At 37.0% G+C, this 18,147-nt stretch overlaps 2 protein-coding genes across 4 annotated transcripts in view; both read left to right on the top strand.

Annotated features, from left to right (window-relative positions):
* Window positions 1–18,088, top strand: part of LOC125801290 (zinc finger protein 239-like) — a 311,844-nt gene extending 293,756 nt beyond the window's left edge. The window contains exons 1-2 of one of the 2 annotated variants that reach the window (XM_049477759.1): window positions 2,993–3,108; window positions 13,460–18,088. In XM_049477759.1, coding sequence (XP_049333716.1) covers window positions 13,579–14,685 — 1,107 coding nt within the window. In that variant the 5' untranslated portion in view covers window positions 2,993–3,108; window positions 13,460–13,578 and the 3' untranslated portion in view covers window positions 14,686–18,088. Of the gene's footprint in view, window positions 1–2,992; window positions 3,109–13,459 lie in introns of those variants that run through there. The other variant, XM_049477760.1, reaches the window with a different exon arrangement.
* The window catches only part of LOC125801376 (zinc finger protein 239-like), a 311,842-nt gene extending 293,754 nt beyond the window's left edge, over window positions 1–18,088 (top strand). The window contains exon 4 of one of the 2 annotated variants that reach the window (XR_007438681.1): window positions 17,100–18,088. The gene's annotated coding sequence lies outside the window, so the exon portion shown is untranslated. Of the gene's footprint in view, window positions 1–16,209 lie in introns of both variants that reach the window. The other variant, XR_007438682.1, reaches the window with a different exon arrangement.
* Window positions 18,089–18,147: the final 59 nt, after the last annotated feature.

The following is an 18,147-nucleotide window of genomic DNA, read 5'->3' on the forward strand; positions in this document are numbered from 1 at the left end:
TCTTCTATATAAATGTGTATAAAATACAAGGTTTCACACAATGATTATGTAATTATAGATGCTAAAGTTAAGTAATCATTATTGAAGGATATTTGTCAACACACCCAAGGTATAATAAACGTTAACTCTTCAATATACACACACACACACACACTGTAAAGCTCCAGCTCATCCTAAATCAACGTCTCAGTTGGGTTTAGGTCAGGGGATTTTGAAGGCCATGCACCTCTTTGTTAACTAGATAATTCCATATGCGTCAATTAATTGTTTTCATAGTTTTAATATTAATCGACAATGTAAAAAAAATAAATAAATAAAAAATGAGACGTGTCAACTTTTGACTGGTATTTATATATTTGCGAGCTGACACACCCCACAGTTTGCCCAGATGAACGGCCACAATGTTGGTTAGAAGCAGTGATGGTATAGTTACTTTGAAAAAGTAATCCGATTACTCATTACTGATTACTCATTTAAAAAGTAACTTAGTAACTTTATGGATTACTTGATTTTAAAAGTAACTAAGTTACTTTACAAGTTACTTTATTAGTTATTTTCAGCAGCTGCAGACACCACCTCCCGCTGCCTTAACATTAACATTATAACCAGTTTTGCCAATACTCCCTTTATTGGAAAATGCATTTTTAACAGCAACAATTTATCTCTGTTAAGTTGAACTATTTCCTAAAAAAATAAGTTTTTTTTAATAAAAATAAAAAAATTAACAAACATTTTTTTTATAAAAAATAAAATATGGTCTTTCTTGATTTTACTAAACATAAATACTTGTTTTTATAAAAAATATATAAAATAAAGAAAGTCTTTCTTGACCTGACATATTTAACACTGTAAAACTGAACATTGGACTTGTTGTTCTCTGCAGGGCAGCAAGGAGTGGTTTTATAAAACAGAAACGTGTATATGGTCTAGACCAGGGATCACATATTTGCAGACTGCGGTCCGGGTCCGGACCCAGACGTTGTCCAATACGGACCCATACCGGACCCAACTACTGAGAAGGATTTAAATCTGACAGTGTTCATTTAAAGCACCGGAACTTTTCTTGTCTTTACGATCACGTGTGGTCTAAAATCTTTAAATTCTCTCCTCTGCCAATCAAATTTGTGGCAGACCGCTGCCCTGGCTAGTGAATTGGGACGCGGCCGCAAAAACAAAACGCCTTTATAAAGAGTTTTCGCCCGAGAACTGGCGAAAAACGAAAACGGGCGGAAACTAAAGACACGCCGAGCGCGAGAGAGAGAGACAGGGGAGAAAGCGAGACGCGTGTGATTGGGGAAGAGCGGAGGGGGAAGTGTGTGTGTGTGTGTGTGTGTGTGTGTGTGTGTGTGTGATGAGGTGGAGAGAGAGAGAGAGAGAGAGAGAGTAACGCACAGTGACTTAAATAAATAACTTTATTCTGATTACTGGATTGGAAATGGTAACGCATTAGATTACTCGTTACTGAAAAAAGGGTCAGATTAGAGTAACGCGTTACTAAGTAACGCGTTACTGACATCACTGGTTGATTTTATGAAGTGCTTGTGTTGTGTAGGTGTTGCTGGATAGTGCAGTGTTCTAATGATTTTGCTGCTGTTGGTGTGCATGTTGGAGAGGAGTGGAGACAGAGCAGAGAACTGTTTTGGGCAGGTGCTGCTGTTTCACTTGACTCTCATCATACATTGGAAAGAGGTATGTTGTGTATTGCAGTGGTTGTACACAGTTGTACAAGTTAGCTATTTTACAACACTCCAAGTACCTTAAGGTCTGTATTGTTTTGGGTTGTAGTAAAATTATATATTATGTATATTTTTTAACTGGGTTTTTAGTATTCATTGTGCAAGTTCACAAGAAGGCTGGGGTGCTCCTGATTTTCCCTTTCCCTCCATGTGCTTCTCTCAAGACGGCAAGGGTATGTAACATTTTTAATTTGGTTGAGCTAATGAACAAATAAATAAATAAATGTTGAATAATTATGTGTGTCTTGGCAGGACGTGTGCATGGCTGAAAGTTGAGGATATTGGCCACTGTTTTCGATTGTTTCCTGATGTTTTCTACTGTGTTTCTAATCTTGTTTTCTAATGTCATTTCTACTGTTTTCTTAATGGTTCTCTACTGTTTTTGATGGTCCATTTATGGGGGTTTTTTGGATAGTTTCTGTATTTCTTTCCTTATAATTTCTGTATTGATTGCTTTAGTTTCTTTGTTTTTTTTGTGCTTTTTATTTATTTATTTATTTTTTGCATTGTTTTCTGGCTATGACTCTGCATTATTTATTGTAGTAGCTAAGTTTTGTTTAATTTTGTAATTCTTTGTTTTTTTGGGTTCAATTTAATTAGTTTATTTTCTTTTTTCATTGGTTTCAGTAAATTTGTGGGGTTTTTTTTTTCCCCCAATTAATACTCTGCCACACTTGAGTTTCTTTTCATCTAGTGTGTTTTGTTGAACAGTATTTTTGAAGTTACCAAAGAAAGAATCCAAGCTAGTCCTCCCCATTATGGTTTGTTTGGTGTGGTGTGCAGTGTAGTGTTAAGCTGTGGTGTTTGTGGATCCTTTATTTTTGGTTTGCTTTATTCCATCCAAAACTGGTGTTCATGTGCTAAAGCCAAGTATTGTCAGTGTCAACCAATTCAGTGGAGATTCATTGTGGGTTTTATGTTTGTGTTTTGATTGTGAATAAAAGTATTTTTGATATCAAACTCTGCCTCTATAGACTGTTTTAACACAGTCGGGATCTGTGAAGGGGGAGGGCTTCACATTCCTTTTGGGTTTCTCCCACCTTTTAACGGGAGTGGCTTAGTCAGTATATAAGTGCATGGGTAAAAATGGCTAGAAGCCACCACTCGTGTCACATTAAAAAATATTTTCTTTCCTATTTTAGTGAAATACTTTATTCTAATTTGTAAAATGAAAGAAAAGCCCCATCGAAGTAGTTCTACGCTGTTTTAAATTAGAGTTTTAGCTGTTTAGCTCCATTCAGCGCGGTGATGGGGTGTAATGTGATATGGAGGGGGCGGAGCTCTACATAACCCGAGTGAGGCTGAGCTTCGGGCTCTGCAGTTCTTTCGCAGCGCCTGAGGAGGAAGAGCAGGATCAGCTGAACTACAGAAGGTATGGAGAAGTTTCTCTCTCTTTCTTCAACACGCTGTTCTACATTCACTTCTACACCAACACCACCTTCAGCACCTTCAGCATTTACACCACCAGCACTGGATCTTCTCCTAGCTCTGCTCAGCAGTTATGTGTCGTTCGAGAACGATGCAGCTCTAAGCGTCGGCTCTTTGAAGTGAACGATTCCACAATGGGAGCGTTTTAGGATCCTATTTGGGATCCGTTTTTTTCCTTCAGTATGTCGCTGTCTCTCTGCCTCCCTGTCGTTGCGCCTGTGCTCTGCAAAGTGTCGCAGAGCCCACCGTATTTTTACAACGTCATTTTTTTTGTCCTTCGGTGCCTCGCTGTCTCCACTCCACCTATGGAGCTAAATTAGTGCCAAAACTACGCAAATAAAGAAAACGCGCTTCTAGCGATTCCCCAGAGCATTAATTTACACTGATTAAGGTGTTTAATACATCTATAATAATCACCACTCTACCATTTTATATCCGATTTACACACGGTTTGATTTGTTACAAACAGCAGAGATGTAGTTATGATATAGGAAGCTGTTACACATTACAAATATGAGCTTTCATGCTGAAATATTTTATATTATGCTCTTTAAAAAAGAAAGAAAAAATAATCAGTGTTTAAATTAATTAGATAGATAGATAGATAGATAGATAGATAGATAGATAGATAGATAGATAGATAGATAGATGAGTAATCATATCGACCTGGTCCTCACCACACAGCCTGCCTCACTCATCCTGACAGAAAAAAAACCTAAAATATTAGCTTGTAAAATGACCCAGTGGTGTTATAGCAGAATAACACACCTAACGGTTAAAGTTAACTATATAACGAAAAGGATTAACCATTACAAACTGTGTGTACATTATCCTACCATTTAGGCTATATATCAACAACTAATAACAAATTCATGTTTTTAGGACATTCACGCTGTTGGTAGTATGTGATGTTTGGAATTGCTAGCTAGCTTGGCTAGGTCGCTAGCATTGGCTTGATAAGGTAAAGGTGGCTAAACTGTAACTTACCTTTAAAAATAATGTAATGTGCCCCTATTTCCAGTTGCTGTATCCTTTTAACAAAACTGCTTTTGTTATTCAGTATTTTTCTACATTGTTCGTGACGCATTAAAAAAACATGGTGCATGCTCCACACAGTATTTTTATGTACAGATTTACAAATGTGTTAGCAATAGTAAAATGTTTTATGATGTGATTTTGTTTGGTTAGAATAATGTCATGATACAACCCAGCAAACATGCCCACACTGGGCCAATGAGGTTGGTGCGGTACCGCCCCCATATGGGCAGCCCAAATCGGACCAATGGGTATTTGCACATTGGGCCAACAGAGATTTGCAGAGCTCTAACACTAACACACACACACACACACACACACACACACACGCCCTCAGCGGAAAACCAATTGTGGCCCCAAATTTTTAGAACTGTGCAATATTGAACAGAGAACACTTTTCAAGAAAGAAAATTTAAAGCTGTGCTATTGGCACTTTGACATTTTTTGCAACTGGCTGTAAAACAATTATATAAATAACACAATTTAAAGTGTATAGTAAATTAATAAATGTATTACAAAGTATCATGTATAAAATATAAACAACACACAACAGTATTTAAGTAAATTAAATCCCAAATTTATATTTTAGCATGTAGATAAACATATACTCCATAAATATCTCCATTTGCAAAAACAGTATTTATAATAAACGGTATGATATAAATATCAAACATAATACAAAATAACAAAGAATTATACAACTTAAATAAAAAAAAAAAAAAAAAATATATATATATATATATATATATATATATATATATATATATATATATAAACATCAATAAAAACAGCAAATCATATTCTTGAATAAATACTTAAATGCACTAGACTGATGTAGTAGATGAATAATAAACTGATACTATTATTGCTACTGGAACAAAGCCTCTGGGGTGGGTTTCCCGAAAACGAACAACCTTAGCGAATAACGAACGAACTAACGAATGACGTGAGTAAAGAACGAGCCAGTTCTGCGAGTGTTTCCCAAAGAGCTTCGCAACGTGAAAATTAACAAAGGAGGTTAAAGAGCGTCTTTGTTGAATCCTCCCCCGAAACAGCGCACTCAATCGATCCACAAATATCGATTATTATGCAGTATTTATTCAGTATTACACCCTAAAAATGTAAAAAAGTGTTGTAATCATCAATATTATACATATTTTGAAATTTAAATTACAAAAGGATGTACTTTGGCATTAATAAAATACTCCTACAGATACATATGGCTAAATAAATAAGTCATATGTTTATATATAAATGTTTAATAAACATTAAACTTTTTTAAAAACTATTATTGTTAATATACATATATATTATATTAATAGATATTGTACTAATATTATTAATAGTAGTATTGATAATAATATTAATTTATTATTATAATTATTAATAATATAAAAATAATATAATAATATAAAAATAATTATTGTTCCGTATATATTGTTGTAAAAAGAAAATGAAAGATGGGTTACCCCCATCCACCATCCGGGGTACAACTCCCCTGCGTGTTCGTTTTGATGGAGAGAGTCGCAGACAGGTGGAGTGGAGTTGAAAGCAAATCAAGTATTTATTACAAAGTACTGAATTCAGGAGAACCAATACATACAAGACAGTTAGCAGCCATCAAATAGTAAAAGTTCTGACCCCCCTCTGATCTGACTCCATGTTTATACCCCAAATGACGTGAAACCTGCTGATGAGGCGTTGCTAAAATCATCTCATGTTAGTATGCATAATTTCACGTGTTAGTAATCCGTTTCACGTGTCTGACCGGACCACTAGTGCTTGGCCTTGACTGTGTCCAGCCAGAACTGAACATTGTGGCATTATCTGTGTGCGTGTGCGTCACTCCCCGCTTTGAAGAGCTGCAGGTTTAGGGAGGCACCCACACACAGAGAAGGCCGCTTTGGTCTAAGAGCCTCCTCTGTATCAATTTAGTTCATACAGAGTGTACCAGTCGATGATTGATGGCCGTTAGTTAGGATCATGCAGTGACCAAAATGCCTTAAGCATGAGCTACACCAGTCACACAATGGATTTCTTATGTTATATGTTAATGTGTTAGTGGCGCGTGGTTAGTCCACCATACAATAGATCCTATGTGTTAGTAAATGCCTTATGTATCATGTGGGTTAGTTTGTCATATAATAAAGTCTGTGTTAGTTACATGCCTGATCAAGCAAAGTTTAACTATATGTGTAAAGAATATATATTGTGAGTATTGGTTAATCTTCTATATAAATGTGTATAAAATACAAGGTTTCACACAATGATTATGTAATTATAGATGCTAAAGTTAAGTAATCATTATTGAAGGATATTTGTCAACACACCCAAGGTATAATAAACGTTAACTCTTCAATATACACACACACACACACTGTAAAGCTCCAGCTCATCCTAAATCAACGTCTCAGTTGGGTTTAGGTCAGGGGATTTTGAAGGCCATGCACCTCTTTGTTAACTAGATAATTCCATATGCGTCAATTAATTGTTTTCATAGTTTTAATATTAATCGACAATGTAAAAAAAATAAATAAATAAAAAATGAGACGTGTCAACTTTTGACTGGTATTTATATATTTGCGAGCTGACACACCCCACAGTTTGCCCAGATGAACGGCCACAATGTTGGTTAGAAGCAGTGATGGTATAGTTACTTTGAAAAAGTAATCCGATTACTCATTACTGATTACTCATTTAAAAAGTAACTTAGTAACTTTATGGATTACTTGATTTTAAAAGTAACTAAGTTACTTTATTAGTTATTTTCAGCAGCTGCAGACACCACCTCCCGCTGCCTTAACATAAACATTATAACCAGTTTTGCCAATACTCCCTTTATTGGAAAATGCATTTTTAACAGCAACAATTTATCTCTGTTAAGTTGAACTATTTCCTAAAAAAATACGTTTTTTTATAAAAATAAAAAAATTAACATAAATATATTTTTTTATAAAAAATAAAATATGGTATTTCTTGATTTTACTAAACATAAATACTTGTTTTTATAAAAAAATATATAAAATAAAGAAAGTCTTTCTTGACCTTACATATTTAACACTGTAAAACTGAACATTGAACCTGTTGTTCTCTGCAGGGCAGCAAGGAGTGGTTTTATAAAACAGAACCGTGTATATGGTCTAGACCAGGGATCACATATTTGCAGACTGGGGTCCGGGTCCGGACCCAGACGTTGTCCAATACGGACCCATACCGGACCCAACTACTGAGAAGGATTTAATTCTGACAGTGTTCATTTAAAGCACCGGAACTTTTCTTGTCTTTACGGTATACGCGCAGTGAACTTCCAATCACGTGTGGTGTAAAATCTTTAAATGCTCTCCTCTGCCAATCAAATTTGTGGCAGACCGCTGCCCTGGCTAGTGAATTGGGACTCGGCCGCAAAAAAAAAAACGCTTTAATAAAGAGATAGGGCGCCGAGAACTGGCGGAAAACGAAAACGGGCGGAAACTAAAGACACGCCGAGCGCGAGAGAGAGAGACAGGGGAGAAAGCGAGACGCGTGTGATTGGGGGAGAGCGGAGGGGGAATGGGTAAGGGAGCGGTGTGTGTGTGTGTGTGTGTGTGTGTGAGTGAGTGTGAGGTGGAGAGAGAGAGAGAGAGTAACGCACAGTGACTTAAATAAGTAACTTTAATCTGATTACTGGATTGGAAATAGTAACGCGTTAGATTACTCGTTACTGAAAAAAAGGGTCAGATTAAGTAACGCGTTACTGACATCACTGGTTAGAAGCACCTAAATAAAGAATAATATTAAATATTACCTGCACATTCACCGATACCCTTTACAATACGTGTAGGTGTGAGTAAAGACACTGCAGGCGTCCCCTGCACCGGACCTACAGTACCAGGAATGTTCCCAATAGCATGGAAATATATTGTATTGTGCTGTAATTCCCGGGCTGGTGGGAAGTGTATATAAGTGTGTGTATGCCACATAACAGCCTGATTACAGAATCCACGGACTTGGTGACTTTGCAGCTTTGCTTAGACCGTGAGCATCATCTGCAGGAATCTGGATTTTTAATAATTTATGGGTTTGATTGGTCAATTCCAGTATGCCCAGTTAGACTACACAGAGAAAGTTGGCATTATAATATAATATAATATAATATAATATAATATAATATAATATAATATATAATATATAATATAATATATGATATAATATAATATAATATATGATATAATATAATATAATATAATATAATATATGATATAATATAATATAACTCATTCATTCACTTACTCACTCATCGTCAACCGTTTTATCCGTTAAGGGTCGCGGGGGGTGGCTGGAGTCTATACCAGCCGGCATCGGGGGGAAGGCAGTATACACCCTGGACAGGCCGCCAATCCATCGCAGGGCAGACAGACACACAGGCACATCCACTCACACACTCACACCTAAGGGGCAATTTTTATTCGACATCCAATTAGCCTGAACTTTGGACTGAGGAAGGAAACCGGAGCACCCGCAGACATGGGAAATAATATAATATAATATAATATAATAATATTAATTATTATAATAATAATTATATATATATATATAATTGATTATAATTAATAGTAACATAATATAATTGCTTCAACCAGGGAAATTATAATTTTTCTCCCTCAAAATTGGCGGTCCCTGGTGTTTAAGGTGCTGAACTGCAAGTAGAGATCCCCTAAAGAAGCTCTTAAGAATAACGACTGGGTGAGGGCACTCGTTAATCTGCGAGCGAGTTTACGTAGTACTTTAGTTACGCACGGGTTTGGGAAACACTCTTTAATTAACGATCAATCTTAAGTACGAGTTAACGAAGTTCTTAGCGTAACGAAGCTTTCAGGAAACCCACCCCTGATCTCTATTATTAATTTTATTCCTCTTGCTTGTAGACTTGGAACCAAAATGTCATCCCAATCAAACCAGTAAAAAAAAATTCTAATTGAATATAACATTAGTTTTTGCATTAAGGTTTTTATCTCACAGCAATAATAATGAAGGAGAAAATAGATGTACTTTACATAAATAGAACAGATATAGTTAATCATAATATCAAAAATGAATATTGTTTATGCATTAATATAGCATAGATCATAAATTAACTATTTTTTTGAAGAGACTGCATGAGACAATGCTTCCGTCCACCTGAACGGTCCCGTGCATTCCAAAGCCAAACCTTTGCACCTGCTCGATCTCTGCATCCTTTGGTGGTGGCATGATTGATCTTCTCACGGCCTCTTAAAATGATAATATAGAGATATGAGAATGCAGTCAGGTAAATACTACATCTGTTAGTGTCTTTTCATGTACAATGCTTAATTTTAGAGAAATTTGCAGACTGTATTTGATTACAGTGATTCTTATATAGTGATAGTTATTTGAATTTGAATTTCTTCAGGCTATTCATGGTGAAACATAAATAGCCTTTACAGTCACTGTGTGTGACTGGTAGTTACATTCTATAAACATGTGAGGTGGCCGATATCAGGATATCAGGTTCACAAAAATACCAAAACTTTTTAAAATGATATCTTTCCCTTAGCTTAGCTGGATATCTTTCCCTTAGCTTAACTGGCTAGCTTTCCATTAGCTTAACTGAATATCTTTCCCTTAGCTTAACTGGCTAGCTTTCCATTAGCTTAACTGGCTATCTTTCCCTTAGCTTAGCTGGATATCTTTCCCTTAGCTTAACTGGCTAGCTTTCCATTAGCTTAACTGGCTATATTTCCGTTAGCTTAGTTGGATATCTTTCCCTTAGCTTAGCTGGCTATATTTCCGTTAGCTTAGCTGGCTATCTTTCCCTTAGCTTAACTGGCTAGCTTTCCCTTAGCTTAACTGGCTATCTTTCCCTTAGCTTAACTGGCTATCTTTCCCTTAGCTTAAGTGGATATCTTTCCATTTTCCATTTCCCTTAATATTTCCCTTAGCAAGCCATTGTTCCCTTAGCTGGTTATTGTTGACATACTTGGATATAAAGTTAACTTACTTAACAGCAGTCTTTCTCCAAGAGCCGAGATAAGCTGCCAACTTGGGAGCCCCTCGTGTTATTTAAATGTGAGGTAAATTCTCATTCTAACTTAGGACAATGCTAACTTTTTTTTAGCACAATGCTAACTTCAACATAGCTACCCTTATAATGCTACAATAACCTGAGAGTGGTAACTGCATTAGCACCACATTAGCGTATCTTAGCAAAAAATAGAAAAGCGTATAGTAGAACAGAAATTATAACTTAACTTTCAGACACTTTGACAGACCAAAGTCACTCACTGGCTTTGCCTTTAAGCTTGATCGTTGCTCTGTGGTAAAGGCACGTGCAGGGAGGGGGGAGGGGAGGGGGGTGGATTCGTTGGTTACATGATCCTCACAATTAAATATCACATGCAAAAATAAAAAAATATGTAACTTTTATAACCTTGCTGGCTTACACAAAGTGTATAGTCAAGCACAAAAACATTTATAATTTAATATTTTTATTTATTTATTATCAGCACTACCAATAATAAAGGTGAGATTATGAATCAGCACCATGGAGCAAATTCGTAGCTATCCAAAATATTAAATAAAAATATTTTTATAAATAAAAATGTATAGCTATACAGTATATGTCTTGAAAAATATGAGATGTTACTATGTGTGTGTGTGTGTGTCCCTCCAAAGGTCTCTGCACAACTCTGCTGTGGTACCTTGATTTTTCTCCACTTTTGGTTTAGAAAATCTTTCAGAGCTGATACTACATTTCACACAGTGTTGCTCCTATCCACTAAGCTAGCTAATCTACCTAGCTCTCACAGACAAAAACAATAAAAAATATTCAGATACCCTTCATATGAACTTGTTATGACACAAACTTTCAGATTGTAAAATATTGTATAGTAAATTTGGGCTGACCCAGAGTAACCTAGCATAGGATTTGTGTGGGCATGCTCACATATGTGTGCGTGCTGCCCACATATAACCCACAATGCCTACAGTGAGTAAATGGTGCAGGCTGAATTAGGGCTGACCCACAGTGGCCCTGCATGAGATTTGTGTGCACATGCCAAAGTGCAGGTTGCCGACATATAACCCATACCGGGTATGAAATGGTGCAGGCTGAATTTGGGCTGACCCACAGTGGCTCTGCATGGGAATTGTGTGGGCATGCTAAACTGTGCTTTGCCCACATATATCCCACACTGGCCCTTCAGGGTGTGAAATGGTGCAGGCTGAATGTGGGCTGACCCACAGTGGGCCTGCCTGGGATTTGTGTGGGTGCATCAAAGTGTTGGCTGTCCAAATAATTCCCACACTGGGCCTACAGGGGCATTAATGCACTGGGCCAGTTCAGGCTAGCCCACAGCGGCCTTTTATAGGATTTGAGTGGGCCAGCCAATGAACAGGCTGCCCACAGAAAACCCATGTTGGGCCTGTTTGGAATTTTAATGGGCTAGCCCCTGCCCACAGTGCCCGCACTTAGCCCACGAAGGGCCGATGTGTAGCTTTTTGCTGGGTAATAATGCACTCCATATATGCAGGATTAAAGTAAAATAAATTATACTGGACATATACATATATAAAATGTCTCTAGAAGATATATAATAGGAAATGAAAACAGTGTGAATTTTTCTTTTGCTTAAAACAGCAAGAAAGTACTACCCTGAATGTGATAATTAGGGGTGGGTGATATGGCTCCATATTTCAGGGTAATATAGTTCATGATGTTCAAAAATATTGGCAACATTATTTCTTACGATATTTATGGCATACTGCCTTATTAAAACAGATTAATGTAATTTCTGGAGCTGTGATTGTATGCAGATAAATTATCCCATAAATGGTCCTACACCTGAATAAAAAAAGTAATATTATCTAATTTCTAGAACATAAAAACAGGAAGGGGTAGGTCGAGACTCTTCATCAAGCATATACATTTAATACAGGCTTTTTCTGCTTCCGGTCACTGAAATTATTGTATTGAAAAACTAAATATTTGATTATAAAAGGTGAGGGGTAGAGATATACTGCAAGTCAGAAAATTACAAAGATATTTATAAGATAAAATGAGATACACTTTGTTAGAGCAGTATGACATATTTACAGCTAGTGCTGGAAGATATGGCCAAAATTTATATCACGATACATTCCTTAATTTCGGTCGATACAATATAATTTCGATATCGATATAAACATTTGGAAGGCCTCAGAAAAACTGTTAGGAATCCCTGCAATGGAAATCTGTACCTATTACTGTCTTTAAAGCCTCCTCTCCTAAAAAACTGTATAATACTTTAGAAATAAAAAAATGGTCAGAATGAATTAATGCTCACCTTTATTTGCATGTAGCAATATAAAAACATGACATCTCTGTCAAACACAAACCAATAACCTATTTACATTTTACCAATATAAATAACTTTACATTACAACAGAGGCAGAGCTTCTTATCCTTTTGTAAACATATTTAACAGATCAAAACAAAAGTGCCTCATCCAGGATAAAGAATGCAGAAAGCCTTCATTTATATAAAAGGAACACGATATCACCGTCAAATAAACAAACCTATATCAACTATAAATAACTTAGATACAACATAAACTACATAAGTGCTTCAGCCAGAATAAGGAAGATATTGTGTGTAGTGAAACTGCTTGAGGTGGTGGAACAGATTAGATGCATTACCGTTGCTAGTCAACTCCACTTTCCGGCACAATTGGGAGCAAGCTGAAGTTTATCAGACCTTTGAAAGCCGAACCACTGAATTAGACCTGCCTCCCTCAACTATCTCTCCTGTTTAATCACTTGTGGAAGCATCAGGTGTGCTCATTCTGCATCTAAAATCTAAAATTCTGCATCAGGGCCGAGCCTAATCGAGGAACTCGGTTCGGCCGCACTGCGCTCCGCTCGGCTTCATAGCGGGAGGTTCTAGGTGTGGACCGGAGCGCAGCCGAGCTTCAAGTTTTAGTAGTATGGATTATAGTGTAAAGTGTGATACTAAAGTAGTAGTATAACACTGTATTCAGTGCTGGACAGCAGCAGTGTTTCTGCTACATACATTTTGCAGCTGCAGCCTGCTGACAGTCAAGATACAACTACATATTAAAATGTCTGTGAATTTATAATGGGATAAAAGTACTGAAGCCTTTATTGTAGTATGAAGGTGTCCCAGTATTTTTCTCCATATAGTGTAACTAATGTAGGTAATTCTTTTTGGTTAATTGACCTGCTTTTATTTTAATACACAAAAAATGTTTTCTTTGTTTTTCCAGAATAAACAACCAGGATATTTAATAAAGAACAGTGTTAAACTGCTGAAAGAGGTGAAGCACAAGCCATCCAGAAGAATCTCCTGAAAACGCAGAAATTGTTTGCTACATTTCACAGACAGATGGAGCCAAGTCCCAACATGAAGAAACATCAGCACTCTGTCAAGAGTTTTACTAAACAGAGTGATCTCAAAAAACACCAGAGCATTCACACAGGAGAGAAACCGTATTACTGCTCAGACTGTGGGAAGAGTTTTAATCAACAGAGTGATCTCAAAAAACACCAGCGCATTCACACAGGAGAGAAACCGTATTTCTGCTCCGATTGTGGGAAGAGTTTTAATCAACAGAGTGATCTCAAAAAACACCAGCGCATTCACACAGGAGAGAAACCGTATCACTGCTCAGACTGTGGGAAGAGTTTTACTCAACAGAGTAATCTCAAAATACACCAACGCATTCACACAGGAGAGAAACCGTATTACTGTTTCGACTGTGGGAAGAGTTTTACTCAACAGAGTACTCTCAAAATACACCAACGCATTCACACAGGAGAGAAACCGTATTACTGTTTCGACTGTGGGAAGAGTTTTACTTTACAGAGTACTCTCAAAATACACCAACGCATTCACACAGGAGAGAAACCATATTACTGCTCAGACTGTGGGAAGAGTTTTACTAAACAGAGTACTCTCAAAAATCACCAGCGCATTCACACAGGAGAGAAACCGTATCACTGCTCAGACTGTGGGAAGAGTTTTACTAAACAGAGTACTCTCAAACTGCATCAGCGCATTCACACAGGAGAGAAACCGTATTACTGTTTCGACTGTGGGAAGAGTTTTACTCTACAGAGTAATCTCAAACTGCATCAGCGCATTCACACAGGAGAGAAACCATATCACTGCTCAGACTGTGGGAAGAGTTTTACTACACAGAGACATCTCAAAAATCACCAGCGCATTCACACAGGAGAGAAACCGTATCACTGCTCAGACTGTGGGAAGAGTTTTACTCAACAGAGTAGTCTCAAACTGCACCAGCGCATTCACACAGGAGAGAAACCGTATCACTGCTCAGACTGTGGGAAGAGTTTTACTGGACAGAGTACTCTCAAACTGCACCAGCGCATTCACACAGGAGAGAAACCGTATCACTGTTCAGACTGTGGGAAGAGTTTTACTTTACAGAGTGAACTTATATTACATCAGTGCATTCACAAAAGATAGAAAAGTATCCCAAATCTGTTCCTCTGCCATAAAAAATGCAAACCTTAAATCTTTCAGACAGCCAAAAACACCTCATCATGCACAAAATCTTCACTCTGTTACAAGAACTTCATTTAAAAATGGCTTTTTACAGGTTCAGAAAAATGAATCTTATCCAGAGATGATGTTTACTGAATTTCATGCTGTGTTTTTATGTATGTTTGTATACCTACATTAGTTAATGCCTGCAAAGCTCTTCAACACTTAGTGTTGTGTTTTAAGAAGTTTTTACACACAGAATCATAAATGGTACCACTAACAGCATAAACTAGGAACATACATTTTTACATTTTTTTCAGTGATATGCTGAATAAATAGTAAAGCGATGATGCTAGCTCAGAGTAAAATCGTATATTAAATCTCAGCATTAGCTTTAGAACTAATAATAAACAAAAGTGAGGATTTTATCATTCTGGGACATTTTTAGGTTTAAAAATTGAATATGCTTTGCCATAAGTAGGAAATGATCATTTGGTCAACTTATGTCATTTACAGCCTTAACACATTCTCAATTGTTTACATATAAAAACTTTCTTTATTTTTTCCTCCACTCCACGTTTGTAGTTTGTAGTTGGAGCGAGGGCACTGCCAGTGTTTGCTCCAGATGTTAGATTAGCATTACTTAGTCTTTTAAAATTTAGATGTCGTAGTTTAAAGGAGTAGAGTATTCTTAGGAGTAGAGGATATTCTTAGCTTGCAACAAAAGGCCAACAAAATCCTTTTCAGAGTTAAAAAAAAAAAAAAAAAAACGGTCTAGCTGTAGTTTCCATACTGAAAGCAACACTCAGCAGGCTATGCAGCAGTAAGACTGCAGGATCCTTGATTCCCTCTACTGCACATGTGTCAAACACAAGGCCCGCGGGCCAAATGTGGCCACATCCAAGCGAGAGCTTGTAAGATCTTAGTGTCTATAATAAATAGGTCAGAAGCGTTCTTTGACCAAAAACTACATTTCCCACAATGCTTGTCGATTGTATTACCCGTGAAGTTACGGCTTACTGCCACTACACGGCAGTGTAGTCATTGATGTGGAAACCCTGCCGGAGGGAAGGCGTAACTTCGCGGGTGGAATTGAGACATACAAACGTTTATCCCATAATGTCCAGAAAAAGAGAAGCTGATGCAGACGGACGGCTGTGCTTCAAGGCGAAAGACCGGTATGCCTTTTATGTTACGAAGAGTGTTACTGACCAAAATAAACGCTTTTTAGAAGAGATATAAGTTCTGTGTAAATATTTATAAGACAATAGCTGACAAAATCTGTTTTAATGACGTTAATAAACATCACTGTGACAGCGCTAGTCACAGTTTCACCTCAGCAAAGGAGGAGTGAATAACTTATCTAACCAGCCTTTACTGATTTCTGCCCCCAATAACCCTTTCAATAACCTCTAATAGACTTTAATTAGTCTTCAGTAGCCTTCAACAGTCTAACCTTGCAGCCGTGGTGTGTTCACTAAACTCCGTAGTTATAAACATCCTGAGGTTAGCAGCGCGCTAACTGACCTGTTTATAATGTAATCCGAGCAGTGACTCCGTGATGGCTGCTCTAAACTGCTGCTGTTAGCTGCTTGGGCTGAAAGATGAACTGTAGAGAGCTGTATTATTCGGTTAGTGGGGTTAAAAATCTTTATTTTCTACACAGAAGAATTTTAAAAACTGTAAAAACGCTCCAGACTGGCTCAGCTTTGCCTGTAGCCCGCGGCTGGGCTGTAGCTCTGACTCAGTAAAGACTGCGGGCTTGTGCTGCTGCTGCTGCAGCTCCGACTAGTGGTTGTAAGAGGAACTGCTAAATCTGAGGAAATGCTAAATCTATCACATGTTCTTAACAGCTCACAATTTTTAATTTTATATTTATTAAGCCTTATTTCAGTATCAAACGTTTTGATCAAAGTTAATGTAACTTGTATTTAATGTCATTTCTATTCACTTGAATAGTTTGGTTCTTGATTGATGGAGTTTTTGGATTTCATAACATGACAAATTAAAAGGATTTATGTTAATAGAGCAACAAGCAAACATTTTTTCCATGCAACTGTAATATTTGATTGAATAAATAGTATATTGAGAGTTATTTAACATTAAGGAGTAATTACATTCATTTTATATTACATTTGGTTACATTTTATTACATTTATAAGTTCCATCTGGCCCTCAGTGGACAGCCAATATGCCAATGTGGCCCTCGGCCAAAATGAGTTTGACACCCCTGCTCTACTGGTTTTCTCATTGGTCTATGGTTCAGTCAGTCTGATTAAAAATCTGCAAGTTAATCTACAGGGATATTTAGTTGTGTTGTGTTGCTAAAGTTAGATACTCTGTTATCTTTTCCTTATTTGGTATCATTTTGCTAAAGGGTTTTTATATCTCTAAAGGTACTAAAATATCTAATCCATTTACTTTATTGATTGTTTTATCCAGTACCAGCTATTATCGTTGTTTTACATCACCTTATGTATTTACTCATATTCATATCTATGTGATTCAATAAAAGGCTTTTATATTGCAAGATCTGCAATCTTATCTATTCTTTCAACTTAAGCATTTAGCCAAAAGCTTTTGTACACAGCCAAACATACATTCAAGCAACCACTATATACAGTGCCTTGCAAAAGTATTTGGCCCCCCCTTGAACTTTTCAAACTTTTGCCACATTTTGGGCTTCAAACATAAATATATGATTTTTTTGTTTGTTTTTTGTGAAGAATTAACAAGTGTGTAAGAATACGGAGGAGTTTTGCCTTACTATGTTCATTGTTCATTGATTAAAGGGTTAATCTGTGTGTAACTAAATCAGCATTTCACTTAATCAGTATGTTATTCAAGCATTTAGCACGATTCATGATGATTCACATTGTGACTTAGAATGTATGTATATTGTGTCCTTGTGCTCAAAGCAAGGCCGTTTTTCTTGCAACTTAGCATGATTGATTTTTTCCAGCGGAACCATGAGTTTCTGTACATGTAATCTATAGTCTGATAAGGTTGGGGTGACCGAGTTCTCGGCTGACGTATAGGATGAATAACTGCTTATCAGTATCAGGATCCGGGGGGTGTGAGGAGCCTCCTCACACACTATTAGACTGAGGCCAGGCGAATGCCTGTTTTTATTAGACTCTGTCTAGGAAGAAGAGTAGAGTTGGGCGGGAGAGCTTCTCCCGAGAGGGACTACAGAGCCACAGGTCCTGTTCACACAGCCGAGAACTCTGGAAACCCCAACTTTTCTCACCTTTGGGGTTTTCCTCTTATTTTCACCTTTTTATTTCAATTCATTTTTCAATAATCTTTTTACTCAATTTTTGATGTATCCAAAAAAACTGTTTTGCTCAGAAGATTCTTTGAATAAAATCTGACGGAACTACAATTTTGGACTGGATCTCCTTTTCTTCTTTATGACGTATCATGCCAGATACATCATAATTC

Source organism: Astyanax mexicanus, chromosome 4, assembly GCF_023375975.1.
Source record: "Astyanax mexicanus isolate ESR-SI-001 chromosome 4, AstMex3_surface, whole genome shotgun sequence".
Lineage (NCBI taxonomy): Eukaryota > Metazoa > Chordata > Actinopteri > Characiformes > Acestrorhamphidae > Astyanax > Astyanax mexicanus.